Raw genomic sequence first — 24,090 nt, 5'->3', positions numbered from 1 at the left:
TGCAGGAGATATCTTCAAATAATAGTTTAATTCAGCCAAGAACAACCAGCCTCCCACATTCAGCTTGGGAATCAGTACAGTATAATAAAACTAAATTCAAATATTTCTGAGGCACGTGATGAAACCCACGGGCAATGCCTTGTGGAAAAGAGAGGCGTGAGGGGAAAGCTGTGATAGGGCTCCACTGAGACAGAGTAGGTTGTTGATGTGACCCATTGGGTGATGGCCCCTGTCTTTGCTGTTGCCCCAAGTTCTCTGGCTGGGGTGAATCCCAGGAAAGGCACATTCCAGAGGTGCTGGAGGCCTGAGGTAGACAAGCTGCATTAAAGTTCATTCCACTGTCTGGCTGACTTAGGAAAGTAAGAGACATAGTTAAGTGTTAACAGTATGTGATGAGATAGCCCCATGCAAACTGAGAACCTCTGCTAAAAACCACCCCAACAGCAACAACAAATTCCTTAGCTTAACTGCGGCTCTCTTCGGAGGGGGAAAAAAAAAAAAAAAAAAGAAAGAATTGCCAAATCAAACTGCTGACTCCTTTTTTCTTATCAAAACACTACAGCATACATCTTAACAGCCTGAGGTAAATCAAATGCAGGACCAGCTGGAACTGGCCAGCTCTTGACCCTTCCTTGATATCAGGTGTGTGCCGCACTTCTCTAGCAGATTAATTTATGATCTAAAGTAACTCAGGGTCCCAAAAACTTTCAGTATGGCTGTTAGGGTGAGGCTGAAGGTTTTCTTTGGAAAGTATTACCACTAGAAGAAGCTGCAGTTCTTCTCACTCAACAGAGGTACTCCTTTACTTACGTCAGATGACTTTGTTCCCTCTATATCTCTTATTTTTAAACTCACCCACAATGCAGCTATAGGACAAAATTTAAACATGTGGCCAAAGCTTCTTGGTGTGCATCTGAGTGACTGTCAGTCCCCTTTTGCTTGTGGAGCTTTATCTGGGGGGGATGCCCTGTGCATCCCTAAAGAAACCTTTCAGCTTGAGAAAAAAATAGGAGAAGATCTGGGAGAAGTTGCACAGAGCTCACTGAATTGAGAGCAGCTCACAGACGGCAGCTCCGAGGAGAGTTGTGCCCCTGCGTGTGATCAATATAATCTATTGAGAAAGAGAGCCTCGGTGTTTCTGTGGGGGAAAGAGATTTAGAAAGAAGCTCTTTAATTATTACCTGCAGAGAAGTTAAAGTGTAACTCTGCAGTAACGTACTCCAGTGCCAGTTTGGGGTTGGGTGGGGGACAAGTCAGGCGTCTAGCCTGCCTAAAGTCTGTATGGGAATTAAAAAAAGTCAAAATAATTTTAAAGATAAAATTAATTGAACAGGGAAGGAAAATAAGCATTGACGAGGCAAAAGCATAGAGAAAAGAAGTTCATCTTTCAGGCTGCTGACCTCTCGTTGTCAGCTTTGCGTGGGGGAGCCGCCGAACAGGCTCTGGAGCTTGTAGCACCCACGCGTGAGCTTGTAGTCACCCCGCGCTGGCGTTTGTACCACACCTCCCAAAGAGCCCAGATCTTCCCCCTTTCTGCCACGGCCTTTTCCTCGCATACGCTGCTCGGGGACACCGGTCATATTCCCCCCTCTTCGCCCGCCTTCCCCCTCCCGGAGCCGCCTCCGCCCGCGCAGCTTGAGCAGGGGCTGCGCGGGAGGCGGCGGCCCCTGAGAGGGAAGGCGGGCGGGTGCTCAATCTGCGCATCTCCTCGCCCCTTTCGAAGATCACATCCTTCCCCCTCAAAAAAAAAAAAAAAAGGGGGAGGAGAGCCCTGGGGTTTCCAGGGTCATGCCGATATGGCAGTGTATGTATAGGTATAAATTTTAGGTTTGTTTTTTTTTTTCCTTTTTTAAGGGAGTTTTGCTTCTTCGGTAGGTCAGCATGTTAATTAAAAGTTGGCCCAGTTCGGTTGCTTGCAGTCCCATGTGCGCTATTAACATATAAGAATTTTTTTTTAAGATATCAAAATGCAAAAACTCGGTAGAAAACCTATTTCCTCCTTACTATTAACTAGCAGTCTCAGAGAGAAAATCATTAGAGATATAATTAAATATGGGTCTATTTTTGAAGAATGTCCTGCAAAATAGCCCCAAAAAATGATGTAGTAATTTGATTTTTTTTCTCCTTTGGCACTACAGGTGCTAGTTATATTTTCCGTCCATTTCCCACACCATGTATATTAAACAGGGAGGGAACATTGCTCCATTGTCAGTGATGACCCCAGACTTCGCCGGAATATTTTGCTCCTCGGTGCAAAATTGCGAAGTGAGTCTCTCTTTCAAAATCGCTATATTGGTTTTTATAATTACCTCATGGTCTAAACTTTTTCGCAGTCCATTTCCTAAAGGATGAAGAAAAAAAAATAATAAAAGGAAGGGGAAAAAAGAAAGGAACAAAGTTAGCCGTATTAACGTTTCTGTTTCTCTCATCCAGGCTGTCAATAACTTTCCCTGGATCGCGTCCTATGTTTCTGTAGGCGCCCAGCTGAGGCGCGCGTCTGCCCCTGCCTGTCCGCCCTCCCTGCCTGCCCTGCCTACGGCTCAGCCTGACACCGGCCCTCCGCAGGCCTGGGGTCGCTGCCGCTGATCCCCCCGCCCGGCCGGTCCCCTCCCCGCACCGCCGCGCCCTCCCCGGGCTCCGTGTCCCCTCGCGGCATCGCTCAGCGGAGCTTGTGCTCCACACCCCGGAGTGGGATCTGTCAGATTCTAATGGACAGCTAAATAACTCCTAACGTTATTTGTTGCAGAAAAAGAAAAAAAAATTGACAAAAGGAAGAAAAAAATAAGGAAAATATGCAGACTACTCCCTCATCCCCTTTCATCCCTAAGATTTTACTCTTTCATCCGGAATATTTTCTCTGAGGACGGTAAACCTTGTTCACGGCTTGGCTTGGTTTGGCTTGGCTCGGCTTTGCTTTGCATAGCTTTGCCTTGCCCCGGCCGAGGTTGACCTCCGCAGTCCCTCCGGGAGAAGCAGCCTCGGTCGGAGCCCAGCGCCGAGCGGAGGAACCGGCGGAGCCCCCTCGGCCTCCAGCCCTGAGCCGATCCCAGAGTCCAGGCAGGCGCTGGGATTTAAACCTGGCCCGGTCTTACTGTTACCAGGAGCGCGTGGTTGGGTTTTCTTTTTCTTTTTTTTTTTTTCTCTTCTCCTTCTCCTTTGTAAGACACGGAAGGTGAATAATGAAATCCCTTCGCTAATAGTTTATGAGCCATGAGATTGGAAATGTGTGCGGATGGACCAGCGCGCCGGTCTGAGCGTCACTCGGGGGGCTGCGGGAGCGCGGCGCGGGGAGGCGAGAGGACGCCGGGGGCTGCCGAGGTGGCCGCTCCGGCAGCGGGAGCCGCCACCGAGGCCGGGGGTGCCGGGGCTGCCCGTGCGGCGGCGGCGGCGTGTCCGTGCCCGGGCACTGCCCCAGCAGGGCCGCGGGAAGGGGAGCGGCTCCGTACGAGGGGGCTCGGGGGACCCTGCCTGCACCCCCGGGCGCTGCCCGACACGGGCTCCTTCACGTCCCCTCGGGCGGCACAAAGGCAGCGCGGGCTCTGCCCGGCCTTTCGGGGGGCGGCGGCCGCCCCCCCGGACGAGAGGGAGGACGAGCGGGAAGCGACCTTTAGAACCAGTTTGGAGGGAACTGGGGGCGCGGCTCTGGCACTCGTGCCGAAAGCCCCTTTCCTCGGCGTTTCTGCGACAGGTCACGTCCGCGGGGATGGGGCAGGAGCAGGTGGGAGCGGTGCCGCTGCCCCTCTGCCCTCCCGGTGCGCGTCTTGGCGGCACTCGCGCCCGTGCAGGAGCGGACATTTCCCATCAAGCCCGTGCCACGGGATGTCCGAGGGCATCGCTACCTTCCTGCCATAAAAACAAACCACTCATCAGCTCCGCTCGGTGTGCCATCGAGAGAAGTCGCCGCGGCGCGAACGAGCACCATCTGTCCTGCCATTCCGGGAGACGCAGATATATTTCTTTAGACAGGTCAGCAGTTCTTCCCGGCCAGCCCTGTCAGGCACCTGTCAGGGGAGAAAACCTCTTCATAGCTGCCGCGGTGGGATCCTTATCAGCGGTAGCCCCTCTGCTGTCAGGGCCCGGCCTTAAGCTTCCCGCAAATCAATGTCCTCCGGGGACAGGGGACTGTCGTTACCGGGTGATGCCGAACGTGCCGGTACCGCTCAGCCCACCGACAAAAGATGGGGAGGGAGGCGGCGGGACGAGCCGGCCCCGAGGAGCCCGTAGGCTGCCCGAGAAGGCCAAGGTGGGCGCTGAAGCGGGGGGCTCCCCCCTAAACCGTCGGACCGGCCTCGCCGGCGGTGCCCACCAGCGAAGGGCCGGAGCGCTGGGCGCCCTTAAGGACGAGGCTCCCTGGGCTCCCACGCGTGCCCGCCGTGAGGGGGCTCCGCTGCGCCGGGTGGGGGGCCCGCACTCGGAAACCCCACAGCCACGTGTTTCGTGGGTCTTTATCTCGAGTGGGTCCATCGCTCCGTGGCTGACCCAAAGCCCCAGGCAAACACTTCGTCCCTACCAAAGTACCGCCCTCTCACCTCTCCCCCACTCGTCTCGCCCCCCCCAATAACTCCGACCTGTTTTCTTTCTGTTCCTCACTTGCTTTCAAAGTGACGGCACGTTCAGGGGAGCCTGCCTGCCCGCCTCCTGCACTTCCACACGGTATCGCGTGGACATCTCCTCCCCTCACCCCCCCCACCAAAAAAAAAATAAAAAGCAACCAAAACAAAACAACAACAGACACCACCACGGGGGGGGAAGGAAAAAAAAAAAAGACGAAAACGCGCCATGTGTTTCCAACTTGGAGTTAAAGTCGGTGCTAATCCGGGTCAGTTCCTGCCCCTAGCTGAGAAGGCAGGGAGGAGGATGTAACGTATAGGTTGGCGGGGGGTCGTGGTGGTGGGAGGAACAAAAACAACCCCCAAATAAACAAACAAACAAAAATCTCGCACACAATCACAATAAAGTGAAATTCCTTTCTACACACCCACAACTTTAGCTCTGTCTGCTGCCTGGGGGGTTTTAATCTTGCAAAGAGAAAGGGGGGCTCCCTGCGCAAAATTACGCCTTCTCCTCTCATTTGTTAGCTGATTCCATCAAAAAGTTCGCTATTTATAGGCTACACACACGAACCTGGAGTAATACAAACCCTCCCGTGTTGTTTCCCTCGCAAAGTGGCCGGTCCTGAAGCATCTGATCGGGTCTGTGTGTGTGTGCGCGAGTGAGAGCGAGCCACGCAGAGAGCGCTGCCATCCAAAAGGGGAAAGAAGAGCTCAAGCTGAGAGACTTATTAATTGCTAAGAGCTGCTCTGCCACCAGCCATGTGAGTACCTAACAATGATCACCTTTTGCACAGATGGTCAGCGATCAGGCACAGACACTTTCTGTCCTTTTCTTCCTCCCTCCCCTTTCTAATTTTTTTTTTAATTCCCCCCCTGTATTCCTCCCACCCACCTTTCCTTTTTTTTTTTCTTCCCTTTTTTTTCTCGCTACTTTGAGTTCGCACGGTTTATTCCTCACGAAGAAGAGGAATGAAACGTGGGCGAGCGCGGGGGAGAAAATGTGCCGAAGAAGAGGAAGGAAGGAAGGAGTGGTGAAGGGAGAGGAGGAGGGTTTGTTAAGCGATCGCCTTGTCCCCTGAGTCCGAGCCGGCTGGGAATTAGTAACAGCGAGATAACGGAGGTTGTATCCCTCCCTCTTCCTTCGCTTCTATTTTCTTGGAGCGCTCAGACCCTCTGACAATTACTACACTGGTATCAGCGCAGACAACGAGCTATATTTATCAAACCTCATTCAGGGGAATTGAAAGGGAATTACAAATAAATAAATAAACAGATAAATAAATAAAGAGAGCGAGCGCGGGGAGAAGGAGGGGTGATCGCTCCGCGTACAGCAAAGACTGTCCCTCAGCTTCCAGCCCGCTGTGCAGGCAGGTAGAAAGCGCCCGAAGAGCAGCCCGGTCCCGCGGGCTGAGCGTGCGATTTTGGGGAGAGGGGGAGCGCCCCGGCCCTTCGCCCCCGCCGCCCCTTGCCCGGCGAGGTGGCAGCGAGGTGCAAGGGAGGGGACAGGCAGCGCGTCCCCCTCCACGCCTCTGCTCCTTCCGTCCCCTACGCGAGGTCTCGGCGCTTCCCAGGCAGTCCCAGCCCTCGGCGTGGCACAGAGCGTGAAATCAAGCCCCACGCAGCAGACAGGGCATGGCACGTGGGTGAGGAAATTGCAGTTGATTCGAGAGTGGGGGAAAATGAAATCTGTGCTAGGGAACGTGTCTCTCGGAAAGGTAGGTGTCCTGGTTTGTGCAGGAATGCAGGGCTGGGAGACGCCGCGTGGAAAGGGTTTGGGGTGTGGACAGAGCAAGCCAATTTGTTTCCAGCGTGGAGAGCGCTTTTTCTAACCCAACAGTAGAGCTCCAATCACACACTCTCAGGTTAGCGTAGCATTAAACTAGCAGGGTCGGGGTTATCCAGGGCAATTATACCGCGTGCCCGGGATGTAACCTCTGCTCATTTGTACACAAAGCGCAGGGAGAGACGGAGTTACACCTGGAAAGCCAAAGAGCACGGTGAGTATCGGTATTCGCTCCTCTCCCTCCAATGCCTGTGAACAAAGTTCAAAGGCAGCCGGTGCGGGGCTGGGGCTGGGCTCCGCCGGAGCCCTCCCTGCTCCCTTTGGAGGCGGCAGCGCAGCCTTTGGCGCCGGGACCCCCAGTGCAGCCCCTCTGGGCCGAGCCCTCGCTGAACAGCCAAGAGAACTTGCGGTATCTTGATTAGAACTTTGCTACTTTCTTTCGTAGAGAGGGAAAAAAAAAAAAAAAAAAAAGGGGGAAAAAAAGTTACTTGGATGCAGCTCTATTTATAGGTGGCGGTAAAGGCTCCTTTTCAATAAGCTGCCGTGGAAAAGAAGCGTCAAAAAAACTGGCTGCTTTATTGATCCGAAGTGCTGGACGGTCACAGCCATACTAACCATGCTGGACCTATAAAGTCGCGGCTTCTCTCGGGTTAAGCGGCGAGAAGGGGAATATGATACGGGTTTCACTGATCACTAGCTTGGACACGACTCAATTCCCAAGCACAGGTACAGGGCAAAAGGGTGTGAGATGGAAGACTTTTCCCTTTTCTTTCAGACACGCACACAATGCAGGGCACCCGCAGGGCTGAAAGTGGGCCAGGGCTGCACGGTAGGTATCAGATCACACAAAGCAGAGGAAAGAAATCCAGTTAAAAATACATTAGTTGAAATCAGAGGACGAGCTTGATTATTTTTTTTTCTTTAAAACAAAGGTGCACGTTAGAACAAGCTGGAAGCGCTCTTTGTGCCTGACGGTATCCCCCACGCCCATTGGAAAAAAAGCAAGAGGCTTGCTCTTTCTTTGCATCTTTTAAACCTTGTTTTAATTAGAATTGCCAAAGTAGGACACTCTGGTGGAAGATGTTTTCAAGTATCCACCTACCTCTCTGCTGTAAGCAGAATTACTGTCTGCTAAATTGCTTGAAACGCAAAATTCTGCCCCACCCCCAGCTTGGTTTGACACCTACTCACCCTTTCCCCCTCGAAATTGCAATCGTTTATGAAAGGTTACTCCATTGGGAGGAAAAGACAAAACCCCAAACACCCAGCAATAATGAGATGAGTGGACTCCAAGAGCCTCACTTTGCTCTGTACAGTAGGAAAGGCTCCGGACGGACAGAGAGCGTCCCTCAAAATTCGTGCTTCTTTTTTTTCTTTCTTTTTTTTTTTTTTTTTTTGAAGTCACAAATTGGGCGTATCCTTACCCTTCTCCTTTAATTTATTTGATTAAATCATAAGCAAAACAGACTCATCAGCTTCTCGTATTTCCTCAGCTGTAACCATACGCGAATCCTTTTATATGGAGACAAGTAATTGGCTTTAGTTAACTAAGGGCACAGGCTGCGCCCAAGTTTTCCTCCCATCCAGGGCAGCATTTCACGCAAACCCGTGTTCCAACTCTTGCCTCACGCTCCTCAATCGCCAACCTAAGGTTTTTAAACTGTTTAAGCCATTTCCCACCGTTCTCTGATTTCTCTAATGAGGGATGCTCACGGCAGGGGCTTGCGGGACGAGGGGGCTCTTCCCCCCGCGCGGTTTAGGAGTGGCGGGGCCGGCTCAGGCCAGCCCGCTTTGAACTCGGAACCCCCCCTAGACCGCGTCCCGCCAGCACCTGCATGGCACCTCGGTACTGGGCTCGCGGCTTGCTTCCGCTCCCGATTAAGGACTAGAGTAATTTCACCTTCAGGAAAGCGAGGTTGTGTAAGCTTACTTCTAGCTTAAATTAAAAAGAAATAAAGGAACAAAAAATGGAAAAGTCTCAGAAAGTTTCTCGGGTAAAGCTCGGATTCCCTTTGGTTATTACTCAAAGGAAGAACCGCGTCAATTAACTCCAAATTGGAAATGCCTGCCCGAGAAGAATAATGATAATTCACTGCCTTTCGCTAAGAGGTAGTTGCAGGATGGCACTTAGTGCGTGTGGTCCCTAATGACAGGGTTGCTGCTCTGCCCGGTGTTTGGCTTTCCCTGCCCCCCTGGCTTCGCTCTGAGGTCGGGCAGCGACGCCGGGCACGATTGTCCTGCCCAAACCTTCCCCCTCCCTGCCCGGAGCCACATGGGGTTTACACCTCCCACAGCCAACACAGTGTGATCACAGTATGAAAACAGAATTAATTACCCCTATGCCCCGATAAGAGGGCAGGGACCTCATAGCAACAGGTAACGAGGGCACCTGCAGCTCTTCAAGGTTATTTAACTGATAATAGAGGAAGCAGGAGGCTTGCTAAAGGGTCGCACTCGGTAAGAGGGGGTGTGAGGGAAGCGGACCATCAAAAAAGGGTGCTTAGTGATACTTTAGGAAAGTTAAACGTTCCTGCGAGGGGAGCGGAATCCCCGCAGCGAAAGGGGACGGCTGCTTCGCCTCGGTTTCTTGCTGGTTTCTGGTGGTCCACAGAAGACTCATAAGCCGCCCCGCGGAGCGGCCGCGGCTTTAGGACCGCGACTGTGGGGCCGGACACGTGTTGCACTCCCTGGGAACGAGTCGTTCCTCGACCCTCTGTGGGGGATGCTGCGGGGGATGCTCGGGGCGCCCGGTGCGGGCCCTCGCTAGGGCAGAGCTGGACAGGCGGGAAGGCACTGCTGTGTGGGGGGAGCGGGGCAGCCTCTCACCCGCTTTTTCATCGGTAAGGGCACGGCGGGAGCGGGCGCTTCGCGGTCGGGCACAAACTAGACCCCGAGGAAGCCCTCGCAGGGCTTTTGTGGGGGCTCACAGGTCGGGTGGGGCGTCCACAGCCACTCCGGGGCTTCCCCCGCTGAGCCGCCGCCAGGGCCGCTGCCGGCGGGGACTCCGTGGGGCGGGCAGGGCTGACCCTGGGGCGGCGGCGGGAGGGGAGGGTCTCCGGGCTGACCCGAAAGGGGGGAGCTCCCCGCTTCCCTCCCCTCCCCTCCCTTCCCCTGCCCGGCTCTTTGTTCTTTGCCCCTTTGTTCTCCCTCTCGAAGTTTCCAGGGGGGTTGCCGACGAGGAGCAAAGTTGCCGAAAGCTCAGGAATTACAATAAGTGGATGCTGGAGCAGGGAAAGAGGATGGGGGTCCCTTCTCGGGGCTACGAGCCATTCCCTAAATCCTGTCGCTTTGTCTGGGTTGCCCAAGAGGTCGGTGCGTGCTGCCGGAGACGGGCCGCGCTTGCAGTGATGCTGAGGAGGAAGGGGGAGACGGGGCTCCCCCGGCCATAGCAGAGTCCTGGGGGACCGGGCACCCCTTTCACGATTTAAAAGCGGTTGTGGGGGGGGGGGGAGGTGTTAAGTGTCTTTTCTGTCCTTTCTGGTGAGAACAGGAAGAAAATAAAAATAACCGGTGGACGTATAGGGCACGTGTATTGGTTTGAGGTGTACAACTCCAGAATGGATTCGGCTCCATCACTTTCTTCTCACTGATTTTTGTGCTTGCTTGACAGTGTTGTAGTAAAATGTTGTCAGGAGTTAAACAAGTTTGTGCTTAACTTCAAAGCAGATGGAGTATCTTCATAGAGCAACATTGCAGCTTAAGAGACAGCTTTAGTGTGATTAATGGGAGATCACAGCATGGTTTGGTATTGACAATAATACCAAAACTTCCTTTGAAAAGGAAAACATCTTCACTTGGTACAATATGGTGTAGCCTTATCCTCTCTTTACTAATCATAATTACACGTTAGAGAACTCCAAGCTTATTTTACCTTGCATTAAGAAATCTCAAATAACTTCTCAAATCAGTTACCCCATGAATCTTCCTCCTCCCCCAATATATGACAGTATGAAAACACTGTATTTGAATGAGTTAGGAAAGCTGATATGAAAGGAAACTTTGCTATGGTGAATTGGAGTAGATCTCAGCACGTTATGGATTGAGCCAGGTGAAAGTCCTGAACTCCAGCAGACTTTCCTAAGAGTGCTCTTACACCCTCACCTTTATAAGCGAGGATAGAGTGGATGAACATAGGACTTTGTTTTTTGTCTAAAAGCTACATGAATGCGTTTCTCGTAATCAGGAGAATATCCATAAATATTTACTATTTTTATACATGTAGAGATCCTGTAAAAATATTTTTAAAATAATTATATTTGGAGTAATTTTGTGTTATATAGAAAGGCTAACATTTATTATGACAACCTAAGTTTCCAGAATTTGTATACATTTTTTTTTCTGATATCCAACAAAGTTAAGAAATGAGATCAGATGAGACTGGGGTTGACTAAACAAATGTTCCAGACTGCGATTTTTTAAAATGTGAATATACTAATAAGGATCAGACCATCCTTCTGGCAGATGTTAAACCCCAGGATCCATTTTTCAAATGAAATGGGGTTTGATTTGAGATGATGTGGGGCCTGTTCTTCTGGCTTTATTTTTTCCTGATGTTGACGGGATAGAATCCCAGTGAAATGTCTGGGAACCTTGCTGTAAAATCCAGCTTTAGGTATTTCAAGGTAGCAACTCAAACACAGAAGCTGTCCATGAAAAGTTTGACCTTTATTTTTTAGGACTGTGTTCACAGTTGACTGTAATGATTGCTCACTAGCAAATTAGAGAAAGATACAAACATTGTATTGGATACTGGGGTATAGTTCGATTTTCTAGCAGTCTCCACATACAAATCAACTAGCTTACTGCTTAAATCCAGAGGCGAGCAGAATTACTTACTATTCTTTCTATATCCCAATGCTCATAATGTGGTGTTGCAATATCCAGGTAAAAATGTTCAATGCCATTTACAACAAGGAATCTGCCTTAAGCAATACTGTAATCAGTAACAGCTAACGTTACTGAGAGCAACAGCTTCTGCAAATGCCTTACCGCCAGAAGTTAACCAAGGTACAGCTGTAATTGTGTCCCAGACTAAATAAAGGCAGACATCCGAGAAGAATATAAGTTTAATTGGAAAAGTGGATCTTACAGAACGTTCTGTGGGATCAGCAATGGCTGCTTCTGTCTCAGTAATGACGATTAGAGGGACAAGTGACGCTAGTGGGTACTTGTTTAAATAGAGTGTTTCTGCAGTGTGAGAAAAATCATTTTCTGATTCAAAAGCATTCACTGAAGAAAGGGTGGTTGCATTTTTTTCACAGGTTAATTAGTCTTCTGTCTTTGCTCATGCTTTTTGCTGATGTATGTGGATTTCCTTTAAATAGACGTGAAATTTATATATATTTATTTTTATTTATTTTAATATATATATTTAAAAAAACCCAAACAAAACAGACAACCCTCTACTACTTCCCTTGAAAATTCTGACATCAAATATAAATTAGTAAATAATGCAGAGCGCAAACCTAAACATACAAAGATTGTTTGGGTTTTTGTCACTTCACTTTTTTGAGCAGGGGACAAAACTTCAAAATTGTAGGAGTTGGCTAAACTACCAAGTTGTTTAAATGACATGTCAGGCAGGGCTTTTTACCTCTGCATTTTTATCACCTTTGTTTGTCAATAAATACTTGTAGCAAATGAGGGGAAAAAACACATTGCTTTCTGTTTTACTTCCCTTGCATTTGTTATTATACCTAGAGCAGTTCCAAATAGTGCCAGTGCAGAGGAATATGGCATAAAAGCATAATATGGAGGACATTAAAAATGAACACTCTCTGCTTTGTAATAGATACATCTAGGCATAGGTGTGAATGAATACTGATTCATTTATACAGTTTTTAAATGGAAAAGCCTTAAGTTTACAAGAAAGGTAAACAGCATGTCACACTGCATTTAGCAGATGTTGGCTCACTACCTTTAAGAAAATGGAGAGCAGTGGTCCCTTTGACATCCTTGCAGAAAATTAGATCTTTCCAGAAAGAAAAGGAGAGCACATAACTATAGCAGTTACATCGAGAATGGACAGTTAAAAATGTTAACATTGTATTTCTTTTTTTTTAAATTAGTTTATCTCAGTCTTAACAAAATTAAAATATTTTTTCTTTTAAATGCCCATGTTTAATTCTATCGGTATATACTTAACAAAAACTAAAAGAGCCTACAGGATAATCCAGTCTCAGGTACTCAAATGTTACAAGGGCCTTATGTGCTTACTACTTGTGTAAAATTACCACTAATCATAGTAAAGAGTGGTACATGTTGGCTAAGATTCAGTTGCTGAATAAATAGCATTTAGATTTATTTCCCCCCCTTACTGTTATGATATGTATGGAGAGAGCTGAAGCTCCTTTCATCATGCAGGCATAGGCATATGCTTAGGATGTTGACTGAATGTAGTAAATACATTTGCAACAAAAACTGGTGATAATGACGTGTTTCCATGTAAGTATTTCAACTGCTTCAAATTTTGTCATTCTTAATAAAGGAGCAGTAACTGTAAACTTAGAAATTACATCCCCATATTTATATTCTGTCACAAAAGACTTCTTATTCAAAGCACAAAAATAAGAATTTCTCTTTGTTTTCTCAGTGACTCATGACCCTAAAGTACAGCATTGGCGTAACAGGCAATCTCCCTCCCTCAAAATACCTGCAAGGATGGTGTGTTATTGCCTATCTGTGGGTTTTCTGAACATACATCAGTAATGCTCTAGCTCTAAGCACAGAGGGGGGAAAAGATGATAAATCAGTATTAGTTCATTCTGAGGAACTGATTATGACAAAAGCCCTGTTCTGTTTCCATTGCAGTCAACACTGAAAGTCTCGTGACTTTGAATAGCTTCCTCTTACTGTTTGGGTTGTGGAAATGCTCAGAAATCCCAGCCAACGTTTTGGTCTTGTTGTGCAGAAATACATAGAACTAACATAATCTTCTTTGCTGAAAATTATGGTTCCTTAATTTCTTCAAATACTTTACTTAATATTTTTATATTTCTCATCATGTAGTAATAAGTTTGTCCTTATCCCTCTCCCCAAAAACAGTTATCATGTCCATGAGTAGCATCTTTGGTATTTTGTGTTTAACTATTTCAAACCTTCATCCAAATACAGGATAACAATGAATTTTTTTAAAAAAGTTTTTTCCACTCATATAAAATACAAATCCTTACATTGATGCCAGTCTCAGGAATCTGCCAGTGAACTAAGTTGCTAAGTTTAACATCCATTACTGATGACTGCTGAAATGGGTGAGGAACTTACACATTTTCTCCCAGTTAGGAAAATATTAAAGTAGAACTGCACTAGGCAATTCCATGCATATGCTTTCTGAACACATCATATAACTGTTTAATATTTTTTTTACCTTATTATTCATATTTTTGTATTCACATGAAAAGAGTAAGGTATCTACAATACGCTAGAAATTTCTAATTTAAAATATAGCTTTTCAAACAAGGAATTAAAAGAGTGCAGATGCCTGAACTTTAGGTAAGAAAATATTTTTTCTTTTTCTAACTTGGATTTTCTCTGAATAATTTGTTTCCCTCCCTCCTTCCCTATTCACCTTGTCCAGGTGAAAAACATTGAAAGTAGTATGCATTTTAGTAGGATACAGTGTGGTGACTCTTCCATGTTCAAAGGACACTTGGAGTTCTTCATATTATGTATTTGTATCTGTAGAAAGGGTTAAGTATTTTTAGGCTGTATGGGTATGTATCCTGCTACTGACATCAGGTGCTTCTGGGGTAGGTGGCGTATTCATGGGGAAAAAAAAAAATAAATGGAGCTTATACTTCTAAACTGGGTGATACCAACTTCTCTTATACACTGAGCAGCCAAATTTGTACTTTTGTTTGTTTCAAATCTATAATAACATCTATTCAATGGAATAAGTGTGATAGATAAATATAGATATCTATGACACATACAGATGTGTGTGCACATACATGTGTATCTACATCTCACATTACAGCCAAGGAAAAATTTACTCAAGGGGACAAATTTGCTTTAAAGGAAGTGCCAAATAAAAGAGGAATTTTATGGGTCCAAAGTAACCTTGGTAGAATAAAGAAATTATTGAAACTGTGGCATACCACCTTCCTTAAGCATAACTGCATTTATGTATGGAAGTATCACCAGTACAGGCAAAACCATGTCTCCTACTGTGTAGCTGGCTGTCATACGTAAGGTTAGGAATATGTTTTTAATGTTAACAGCTATTAAAATGATTGATTGTTGATTGTGGCCATGCTTTTCCTTTTTTTGTAGTCTTAACTGAAAACCCATCTCCCAAGGGCTCGAAGCAGGGTCTGAGACTAGATGTTGTGTGCAAGCCCGATAAGCACATCACTGAGGTTCTTAGGATGGCTCTGTAAGGACTCGGATGGGGCATTTGTGAGCTTGTGCCTCTACTTCTCAGAAAAAAATCAGTAGCAAAACATTATGGTGAAGCCTCTAAAGTAGTGAAATTGCTTTACTGCAAGAACCTGTACCCTAGTATCCAGTAGTACAATGCAAAAATTTGTTTTAAGTAAAATTACCCTTGTTGAAATGAGTAGAAGAAATAACAGACACAACTGAACTCTGGGCAGTGTATATAAAAAAGAGTATTAGTTAGGAAATAATCATTTGGTATCAGTCAGTAAAAGTAATCTTCCCGACATTTCTTTTAATTTTCCTGTAACTAAGATGGGAACTGGCTTCAGCATAAGAGAACTGCAAGAACATGTTAAGCAATGATGTTTTACCTATGCCTTGTAATGTGCTCGTGGACACAGACAGTAACATTTTCAATGCCTGGCTCTAAATTTTCAGCCAAATGTTCAGCCATCTCATTGGAGAAGGTAAATGGGGACACATAAGCATTTGCAAAATCCCATTCAGAGGATAAGCTTCAGCTTGGCAGCATGGCATGTAAGACCTGCCACACCTGGCTGGACACCAGGGCCCTCCTACCCTGGCTGCTTTTTTCTGTGCAAGGAGGCAATGCCAGGTGCCTACGGCTGTCCTCTTTTCTTCTCTTCTCTCTTTTTGGTTGGAGCTGCCATCTGACCAGAGGGGTAACATGGGGAAGGCTGATCCCTTTCATGACCTCTTTGGGGCTATGATTGCCTAGCCCAAAATTGAAAAGACAGTGCTCTGCAGTGGGTCTCCTGCTTTTGGTGAAAATGGTTGATACACTGCCATCCAACTACAGAGCAGATTAAATGACTGGCACTATTTTAAAGCATCTTATATTTTCTATTTCCTCATCTACAAGTACATACATACAGATTTTGGGAACATCATTTATATTAGTTTCTAAATCTTCTACAAAGACAAAAACAAGACTAAAATTACACCTTCTTTACTAAAGTTATTAAAAAAACCCCAAGCCCAAACAAGCCCAACCCTAAAACCTATTGGATTACATATTTTTATAGAGCTTTTGATAAATTGGTACATATTATCTAAGATATGACAAGGTTTCTAAAGCTTTATAAACTTGATGTTTGTAAGCTTTTAGCAAACCATGATTCAGTAATGCAAAGGAAATGTCACAGCTTAAAAGGAAATAAACAACTTGCCTCCTTGGCAGAATTATCACTACCCTGCATGTAGGAAAAGCCTCCATAGCTGGCTGCCTTTGCTGCAATTACTGGTGTACTTTTTTTCCCCAGGATATCCCATTGTTTGCCACACTCCTTCCGCAATCTTTTTTGTAGGGCTTTTGTACGCAGGAATTTTTTCTGATTAAATGTTTTGTGCAGCACTTAACAAATTTACCTTCTTACCGTGAACAATGCTACTATGCTGTAAATACCTAATGAGAATGCATCTCTGGTAGTGTAAATCTGGGGCAGACACCCTATTTTTGTGTTGCACTTGCTCTGCACTAACACTCGGTTGGGTCTGACAGCAGCAGGTCTCTCACCCTGCCTTTTGCGGCATGAGGAAAGGACCTACTACTCTGGGAGCTGTTTCTGCCAAAAGCCAAGGACCTGTAATCCTGCTAACATCAGGAGAGGAGAGCATGCAGCTTCTGGCAGCAGCAAGAACTACTAATTTCTGCACTGCCCAGAAATTAACTTCAAGCGTCTCAAAATTGTAATTAAAATTCAATTGTTTCTCATCACATTTAGACATCCGCCCATGGAAAAACACCTATTGTGTAACTTTTACCCCTCTCCCTGGGGGTTGTACTGGGAGGATGGGAAGGTTGTAGCCCTAATGGTGACTGAAAAGACAAAGGCAAGAAAATGAGCTTACCTTGCTACCCTAAAGTTAAGCAGTAATCCACATGGCACCAGTGCTGAAATATGTAATAATGTGGTGGTAGGACTTCATTGCTGAAGATGTCACATTGGCTCTGCTTTTGTGTTGGCTATATAAATATCTATAACGTGTTACTTTATTGCCTTTTCTGTATAATATGACCAAAATATCAGAGAAAAGTGCAATTTCTCAATTTTGTAATTAGAGATTGAAGACTGGATACTCAGGTAGTATAAACTGGTATGACTCCACTGATTTCATGAGAGTTGGGCTGCATATCTGTTTTCTAGTCTGTGGCTCTGACCAGGTAATTACTGAATAAGACTTCACCACGCCGTAACGTTCATATATAGTAATGGAATTCAGAGTTGTGATCCTGTTACACAGTTAAATATAAGTAAACCTCTGTGGTGGAATGTCTGTCTGTGGAATAAGATTTTTCACTTTTCTCATAATTTTCCATAATGAACAACTGGATTAAAACTGGTGTTCTCTCCTTCCCATCAGCTTCTTGGCCATCTGCTAGATGCCTGCTGGTATAAGAGGATGGATGGGTTCAGTATCACATTTCACTTAGGGGTCTAGAAATGAGCATCTTTAATGCACAGCAAATGAGCTAAATTACAGGGGAGTGTTTCCAGCAGGCATTCCAGGGTTGTGAACACAGCCTGGGAACCCATGATCCAACAGGCTTTGTCACCCTGGCTGATGCTTAGAAAGGCCTCCCTACATTCTTCTGTACACCATTTTCTACCTATATCTATCACATCTATGCAAGAGCAGCTTTTTGTGTGTGCCTGGGGATGTACTGACGCATTCTGAGAAGTGAGAACACTCACTGAACTTCTCAAGCTGGGTTATTATCGATGTGCTTCAAGCAGGGTCTAGATGGAGTTGAGGTAGTTGAGGTCCTTCAATAAAAGATTGTTTAAAATCCAGTATTGACCTATTTATCTTTAAACTTAACACGCCAGGTGAAGTTCTGCCATCTCAACCTTTCTTCTCAACTGCATTAGTAACAGTACATCTGTCTGTATATGAAATACAGCAGTTGGAGAATTCACATTCAGGGATGAAGGGTTTCATGTTTGCTCTTCTTCCACTATATAAACTATTCTATGCTTAGGCTTCTTCCTTTTAAAGCTCTATCATCAGCATTTCAGGATATTCAGGCAAGAAAAGAAGCAGCAGAGAGCATGACTGTAGCCTCCGGTGAGAACAAAGAATGACGTGGGGTAATCCTGGATCTCTGGCTTCCACGACTCCTTTAGCACTTCTATATTAAGAGTAAAATATATTAACAGGCTTTTGAGAATTCCTGAGATATGACCTTAATCAGAGATAGAGCCTATCTGCCATTAAACATAATACCTTCTTGACAACCACTTCTCTTCTGCAACCTTTGGCACTGAGGTCTGTTTTGGAAAGGCAAGAGTCATTTTGCAAATCTTGTAGTGAGTACCTGTATACCCAGGGATCAGGCCCATCCTGTACTGTTTTGCACCTGTACTTTCCCCAGTGTGTCCTACATACCCTGCACATACAGCACAGCTGCTGAAGTGCAGACTGTTAATCGTTGGGTATTTTAATATTTGTGCAGTGTGTCAAAGGGGAAAGAGCTTAAATTCTGTTTGCATTTTAAATAACTGTCTTGGCAGTTACACAATCCATAGTGTGTGTATGTTTTCATGGAATGCACTGTTTGTGACTGATGTTGAAAGAAGAGGTACAGATATTAAATATAGCCAAGCAGGTTCTACAGTTGGTCTGGACTGGGTCAGCCTTGCACTGTGGACGGCTGTCAAGGGCATCTGGTAAAGTGCCACTAAGCACTGTACTGTTTGTCTGACACATACGGGCAATATTGAAACTTGTTGATGGCAGTTTGGCAACTTTTATCTCTATCAAGCAAGCCAAATTCTGATCCCTTAGAGTTAATTCAAATTCCTCTGACACTAGGCTCAACTCCTGTAGGAAGCCAGATTGTAGAAACTAAGAGGTGAGCTTATTCTGAGCAGACTTGGATCTCATACTAGTTAAGGGCCCCGCCCTAAATCCTGATCTCTGATAAATTAACTTTTTAATGTTTCATTACTGCTAGGGTACAAGCCAAATGTCTACACAGATATTTATGTTCCAACAGCCAAATGCAAGCTCATTTTTTTTCTTCTGAATTATAAGTATGTTATGTTTTACAGACATGAGTAACTCATGTGGGATCTTTCCCACAGAGTAAAACCAATGTAAATTCACATGACTCAGGGATTTGTTTCAATGCTTATGTATAAACTCTCATTAGAAATGATTATGCTTGAAGATCAAAAGAAAAGTACACTCACTTGTATTAATGTTTAATGCATAATTCACATTGTTAGAACAAAAAAACAAAACAGTCGGTGGTTGTTACGACAAATATCAAACATTGGCACCACTAACCAACTCCCATAGAGGATCCTTCATTTCACTGCATTGGCTGTGCACTGAGATTTCCTCTTGTGTGTGTTGTGCCATCATCTCGGAGACTTAAAGACACTTTCCTCACTAGATGAGTAATTCCCCTGTAATGACAGAAGTGAGGGAGAGCCAGGATACCCCATCAGTGCAGGTGGCTCCAACGCTCAGAGATCTCTCAGTGGAAGCAGAGCATAAAATAATCTAATCTAATTTTTTATGCAAGAGGGATTTCAGATCAGGCATGCTCATATATGGTCTAAAATTCTAATTGCCTTCAATCTGAGTTTAGTTTGAGCCTTAATATCAACACCATGGTCAAAGTTACCCAGCGCTGCAAAATTCAAGAACTTGATTTTTTGTTTTCTGTTTATCCACGTTCTACCTTCTTTAGTCAATGCTTATTTTCTTGCAAGAATGCTTCTTACTTAAATAAGCAGATTTGGCATGATGGAGTTGCATATGTAATCCATTCTCTGTATCTTCAACCAAGGCAAGCACAGGAGAGCAAAGCCATGCTCATAATCATAACTGAGCTTAGGAATGAGAATCCTGTGTTGGCATCACTGCCTGTTATACAGAGTTCTGGGTTTACTTATTTGGTGTAAGGGAAGACCTCTGGGTACCCTCTGCCTTGCCACATTATAGTCTTTCACATGAAGTAGGAGTTGGGCTTTGTTTTCTTCATAGATTTTAATGGCTTTTTCCATGTCAATGTTTAAAGGTCAGCAATTTATAGGATGTGGCTTTTATATTTATGCTTCTTTTAAAAAACTTGGCCCTTTTACCAGCTGAACTTCCACAATTTCCTTCTCGTATAGTTTTTGGTTTTTCATTTCTTTCCCCCCACTCATCCCCCCAAAAATAAGGCGAAAAAAATGCTGAAAAAACAACTCAGCAAAAAATTTTAAGTTTAGGAGTCTTAATGCATGGCAGAGAGTCATCTCTCTTCCACGGGGCTCCGTGGCACAGGATGACACTGACTGACATTTGACAAAATTTGTGCTTGGCACAAGGTCACAAATAAGGTTGTATGTACTCATTATCATTTCAGTAACTTTCCTGTATGCCAGCAGTGATACAACACCTCTGATTCAGAGCAGAGTAGCTGCCTGAGTTTCAGGTAGGTTCTTCCTAATTCAGATCTCTGTAAGCAAACTATAAATTAACTCTCCATTCTTAAGGTGCCTCCTGAAGGCCCAGTTGTTCTGCAAACCCTTCTGCGTGAGTCTGTAAGGTTCCTCATTCGGGAATTAATATTGTTGAGTTAGAATGGGTGCTATTGCTATGCATGGAATGCAGTCAAATGGATCTTGCGTGTTTAAGAGAACAGAGGAGAGCTTTGGGATTTGTTTTCCTTTTGTTTATAACAACCCACTCAAAATATTTACAATGGAAAAGCTGATATTTTCTCCAGTAAAGAACCTACTGTCCACTTTAAGGCAGTTGAAAAGGTATTTAGAGTATATACTGGTTAAATTGTTTATTTTTAGGGGAGTGCACATGGCATTGCTATCTTGAAACTGATCATAAATACATACCTGTTGTGGGATTTTTGTTGTTGAGGAAAAAAACCCCTGTAATGAATTAAATATGCTTCACGAGGAAAGAAGTAGGTCAAATGTTCAGCTAAATTAACCTCATGTTCTACAGAAAGACTAAATTCTGTTGTTTTCACCTCTGGGACTTTGGACTTGTCTATACACCAAATTATTCCAAGACACTTATTAGGTACACTGCAGTAATTACCTCCGACTAAATCCATGTGTAGACAAATCTTATGCCAGCATAAGAATTCACTTTCTTGAATTACCTTAATCCACTTTGAAGGTGGCTTAAGTGAAACCGGGAAACAACTTGGTCATTCCAGAATGAATAAACTATCTGAACATAGTTTTGCTTTACATTCACATCCGACCTTATTCCAACATAATTTTCCTGGACTGAGAGACTCTTAGGATAGATCTACATAGCAAATGAACGTGTGATTACAGACACACCAACCTTCCCTTTACTCTCACTGGCATGAGTAACAACAGTAATGAAAGATGGTAGCAGAGACTTCAGTACAGCCTATTAACTGGAGCACATATATGCAGCTGGTTGTGAACAGCCTCAGCTGAAATCCACCTCATCACACCCCCACTTCAGATACAACTCACGTCCCTTAGACTAATACTGGGGCTGGGAATGCCTCTCTGCATCTCTGGTGTGTATGCACACCAAAACCCGCATATGCGATAGGACCGCACAGCTGAGCTAAATGGAAAACAGGTGAATTTAACTTCAGAGGTTAATCACATTCGAGAAGAAGCATGGCTCGCACATTTTTAATATACACACCTTTGACAACCAAATAAAGTGTCAGCTGTGTGACTGCGGAAGCCAAATTAAATGTGCTGTACACAAGCGCAACTCAGATGATTTCACCAGAGCTGAATTTGGCTCCACAGTTGAGAACTTGCTTATTTGACTGATACTTGTTTTGCTGCCTATCTGCTCATTTATTTTAATGAAATTAATGCATTTTAATGTTCCTTTAAGAGCATTCCAAAAATAGCTATTTGATTAACTAATTTGCTTTTAAAAGTGTAACAATCACAACGAAAAATCTCTCTGTTAGCTGAGGTATGGCGTAATTGTAAGGAGCACGTTGGGTAGCTATGCCATACCCTTCACCCTTTCAAACACATTCCCCACATCAATCAGAAGAGCCTCACTTAAAAATGAATGGCGAAATACAGACAACAATCAAGCTGTACCCACTGCTTTTCAAGTCTATCAAAAACATGTATCAGTAATGTACTCTGTACTCTGCTGAGACAGTAAAGACAGGCAAGAATTTAGCCTAAAAGCAGTTTAAACCAATTCCAAAACAGAAACATGAAACAAATTTGTCTTTCTAGCCAAGCCAGAAAGCATCTTGAGTAGCTTGGGTTAAAAAAAAAAAAAAAAAAAAAAGTGCTTTCAATTTCAGGCTCCTTAAAATGGTGTTTGAATGGTACAACATTCCAAGAAGGATTTCTTTTTTCCCCAACTCTTTTTCCATCTGCAGTAGGGATCTCACCATTTAAAATATGCTGTGGCTGAGAGCATAGAGCCCAGCAACAAAAAAGGTGTACACTAGCTTCTCCCTGACTTTATCTCCTTATAAAAACTGGAATTGCAAAACCTGATTAGTAACAATATTAAGTGAAGGCAATTTTCCCTTTTATTGTATTTAAATGAGGAAAATGAAAGTATTAATGCTAATATTAGGGCTGAACAGAGGCAGTTGCAAAAAATAATTTAGTTTCAGCCCTTCTACATGCACCCATTCAAGAACCTCCGCTGTGCTAGTTACCTGGGTATTGGCAATGTTTTAACTTGTTATTATAGTAGGTGGTGTGAAAAGCACCACAGAAGAGGGAAACTTGTCTCAGGGCTCTGCTGGAACACTCTGCGGTCACAGAGTAGGTGGTGTGATGTTGCAGCAGTTTGGGATGTTACAGTGTGCGGGTAACGACTAGTCTTTGGCTGAGGAGGCACTTAGACCCAAGCTACCATGGGTACTTTAAGGCGAGGCCTAGTTCTGGAAATACTTCTGCACGCGGGTTAAATCCCACATGTAAAAAGGTCCTCGGAATTTAGGGGCACTGCTTATGGAGACTTACAGGATTTGGCTTTGAGAAGTGCACGAACCAAGGGCAGGGCATGCGTGTGGGTGCCAGCCCCTGCCATGGCTGGGGACACCGCTGACATCCAGCCCGGTGGTCTCACCGGCGCCGGGGCTGCCGCAGGCTCCAGCTCACTCTGGTTTAACGCAAACCCTCCTGCCTTCGGGGACAGCTGCTGGGCAGCCCCAGCAGCAGAGGTGGGAGCGATGGCTCAGGAGCCCCTCAGTGAACCCTGCCAGGGTCTGCGGCAGGTCTTTGCTCTCCTTGGCAGCGACGCCATTGCGCCAGCCGGCTGCCGACCTGCCTGGGCTGCCCCGGCCCCGCCGCCGCACCCCGGCCCTCACCCGGGGCCTCGGGGCTCTGTGCGCCGGGGGCTCCCCCGCCTTCCCCTGCGAAGCCTTGCAGGGGAGTGGGGGATGGAGTGGGGGCGGGGTGGGGGGGCGCGGCGCCAGGCCTGCACGGCAGTAGCGGTGCGGCATCCTCGCTCCTCGCCCGGCCTCCTCTGGCATTCCGGGTGCCTTCCTTTTTTTTTTTTTTTTTTTTAATGTTCTTGCTTTTTTTTGTCTGTGTGTGCGGTGCCCGTTCCCCCGCCCCCGCCGGTCGCTCGGCACATGGCCTGCTGGCGGCCGGCGGCGCGTGTGTCCCCGCGTCCCTTGGGTGAGGTGTCCCGTCCGCCGCCCGCATCCCGGCCGTGGCTGGGGCTGGCACCCCCTCCCTGCCCATCCCCCTCCCTTTTCGGCAGTCGCTTTTTTTTTTTTTTTTTCTCCTCTCCGGTGTTTTTTTTTTTTTTTCCCGTGGTGTTTGTATGTGTTTTTTCCAGGTGGGACTTGGCGGTGACCGGCGAGGCTCGCCCGGCACTGAATGTCACCCTGAAGGTAAAATGAAAGACACGGAGATGAACGCATGCCTGCGCCCCGCGCCGCCGCTCCCCCGCGCCCGCCGGCGAGCGGCCGCCACCATCGCGGGGCGGCAGCCCCCGCCGCGCCCCGGATTTCCTGTCCCGGCTTTTTCGTTACTGCGCCTTAAAAAAAAAAAAAAAAAAAAAACCCAAAACCACCAAACCCTCAAAAAATAATGGTAAAAAAAAAAATCCGCATGCGAAAGAAACGTGCACGTACCCGGTAACGAGCCCAGGAAAAACCCGGCCGCTTCCCCCTGCTCCTGCCAAGTTATCATTGGGAACACAGGCAGGCGCCGTGACGTCCCGGGTCAGGCCGAGTGCGGACCGGCGCTACCAAGGCGGCAGGGAGGCGCGGGGACGCCGCCGGGGCCGGGGCCGCGGGGACCGGGGCCGCCGCCGCCCGCCCGCCGCCGCCCCGCTGCCCGCCGGGCCGCGCCCGCCGCCGCCGCCGCCCCCGCGCCCCCGCGCCACCTGCCGCGGCGCCGCTCG

The 24,090-nt window shown here is 46.2% G+C and overlaps 2 protein-coding genes and 1 long non-coding RNA gene across 5 annotated transcripts in view; 1 reads left to right on the top strand and 2 right to left on the bottom strand.

Moving 5' to 3' along the window:
* Positions 1-2,649: 2,649 nt before the first annotated feature.
* LOC126639870 (translation initiation factor IF-2-like) lies at positions 2,650-5,238 on the bottom strand. Of its 2 annotated transcripts, none has more exons than XM_050315174.1 (2): positions 5,141-5,238; positions 2,650-4,001 (listed from the first exon to the last, which is right to left on the bottom strand). In XM_050315174.1, exon 2 carries the CDS (start codon positions 3,793-3,795, stop codon positions 3,202-3,204), a length of 594 nt encoding a protein of 197 aa, XP_050171131.1. In that variant the 5' UTR covers positions 3,796-4,001; positions 5,141-5,238; the 3' UTR covers positions 2,650-3,201. The 2 variants fall into 2 exon arrangements, with proteins under 2 accessions (XP_050171131.1, XP_050171130.1); XM_050315173.1 differs by having other exon boundaries at positions 5,125-5,191.
* The window catches only part of ESRRG (estrogen related receptor gamma), a 398,323-nt gene continuing 379,400 nt past the window's right edge, over positions 5,168-24,090 (top strand). Inside the window, exon 1 of one of the 2 annotated variants that reach the window (XM_050315148.1) lies at positions 5,168-5,314. In XM_050315148.1, the coding sequence (XP_050171105.1) occupies positions 5,313-5,314 (2 nt within the window). In that variant the 5' untranslated portion in view covers positions 5,168-5,312. Of the gene's footprint in view, positions 5,315-23,555; positions 23,576-24,090 lie in introns of those variants that run through there. The other variant, XM_050315158.1, reaches the window with a different exon arrangement.
* Positions 10,983-23,995, bottom strand: LOC126639872 (uncharacterized). Its single transcript, XR_007628897.1, has 2 exons — positions 23,819-23,995; positions 10,983-19,151 (listed from the first exon to the last, which is right to left on the bottom strand). It is a non-coding gene; the product is annotated as an uncharacterized LOC126639872 (long non-coding RNA).

Source organism: Myiozetetes cayanensis, unplaced genomic scaffold, assembly GCF_022539395.1.
Source record: "Myiozetetes cayanensis isolate MyiCay16 unplaced genomic scaffold, myiCay2020 scf2-11, whole genome shotgun sequence".
NCBI lineage: Eukaryota > Metazoa > Chordata > Aves > Passeriformes > Tyrannidae > Myiozetetes > Myiozetetes cayanensis.
Note: the sequence above shows the minus strand (reverse complement) of the source record. Positions and strands in the feature narration are given on the sequence as shown.

What these genes read in the sequence shown, in the direction of transcription:
- LOC126639870 (XM_050315174.1), bottom strand. Translation starts at nt 3,795, where the DNA reads ATGTCCGCTCCTGCACGGGCGCGAGTGCCGCCAAGACGCGCACCGGGA.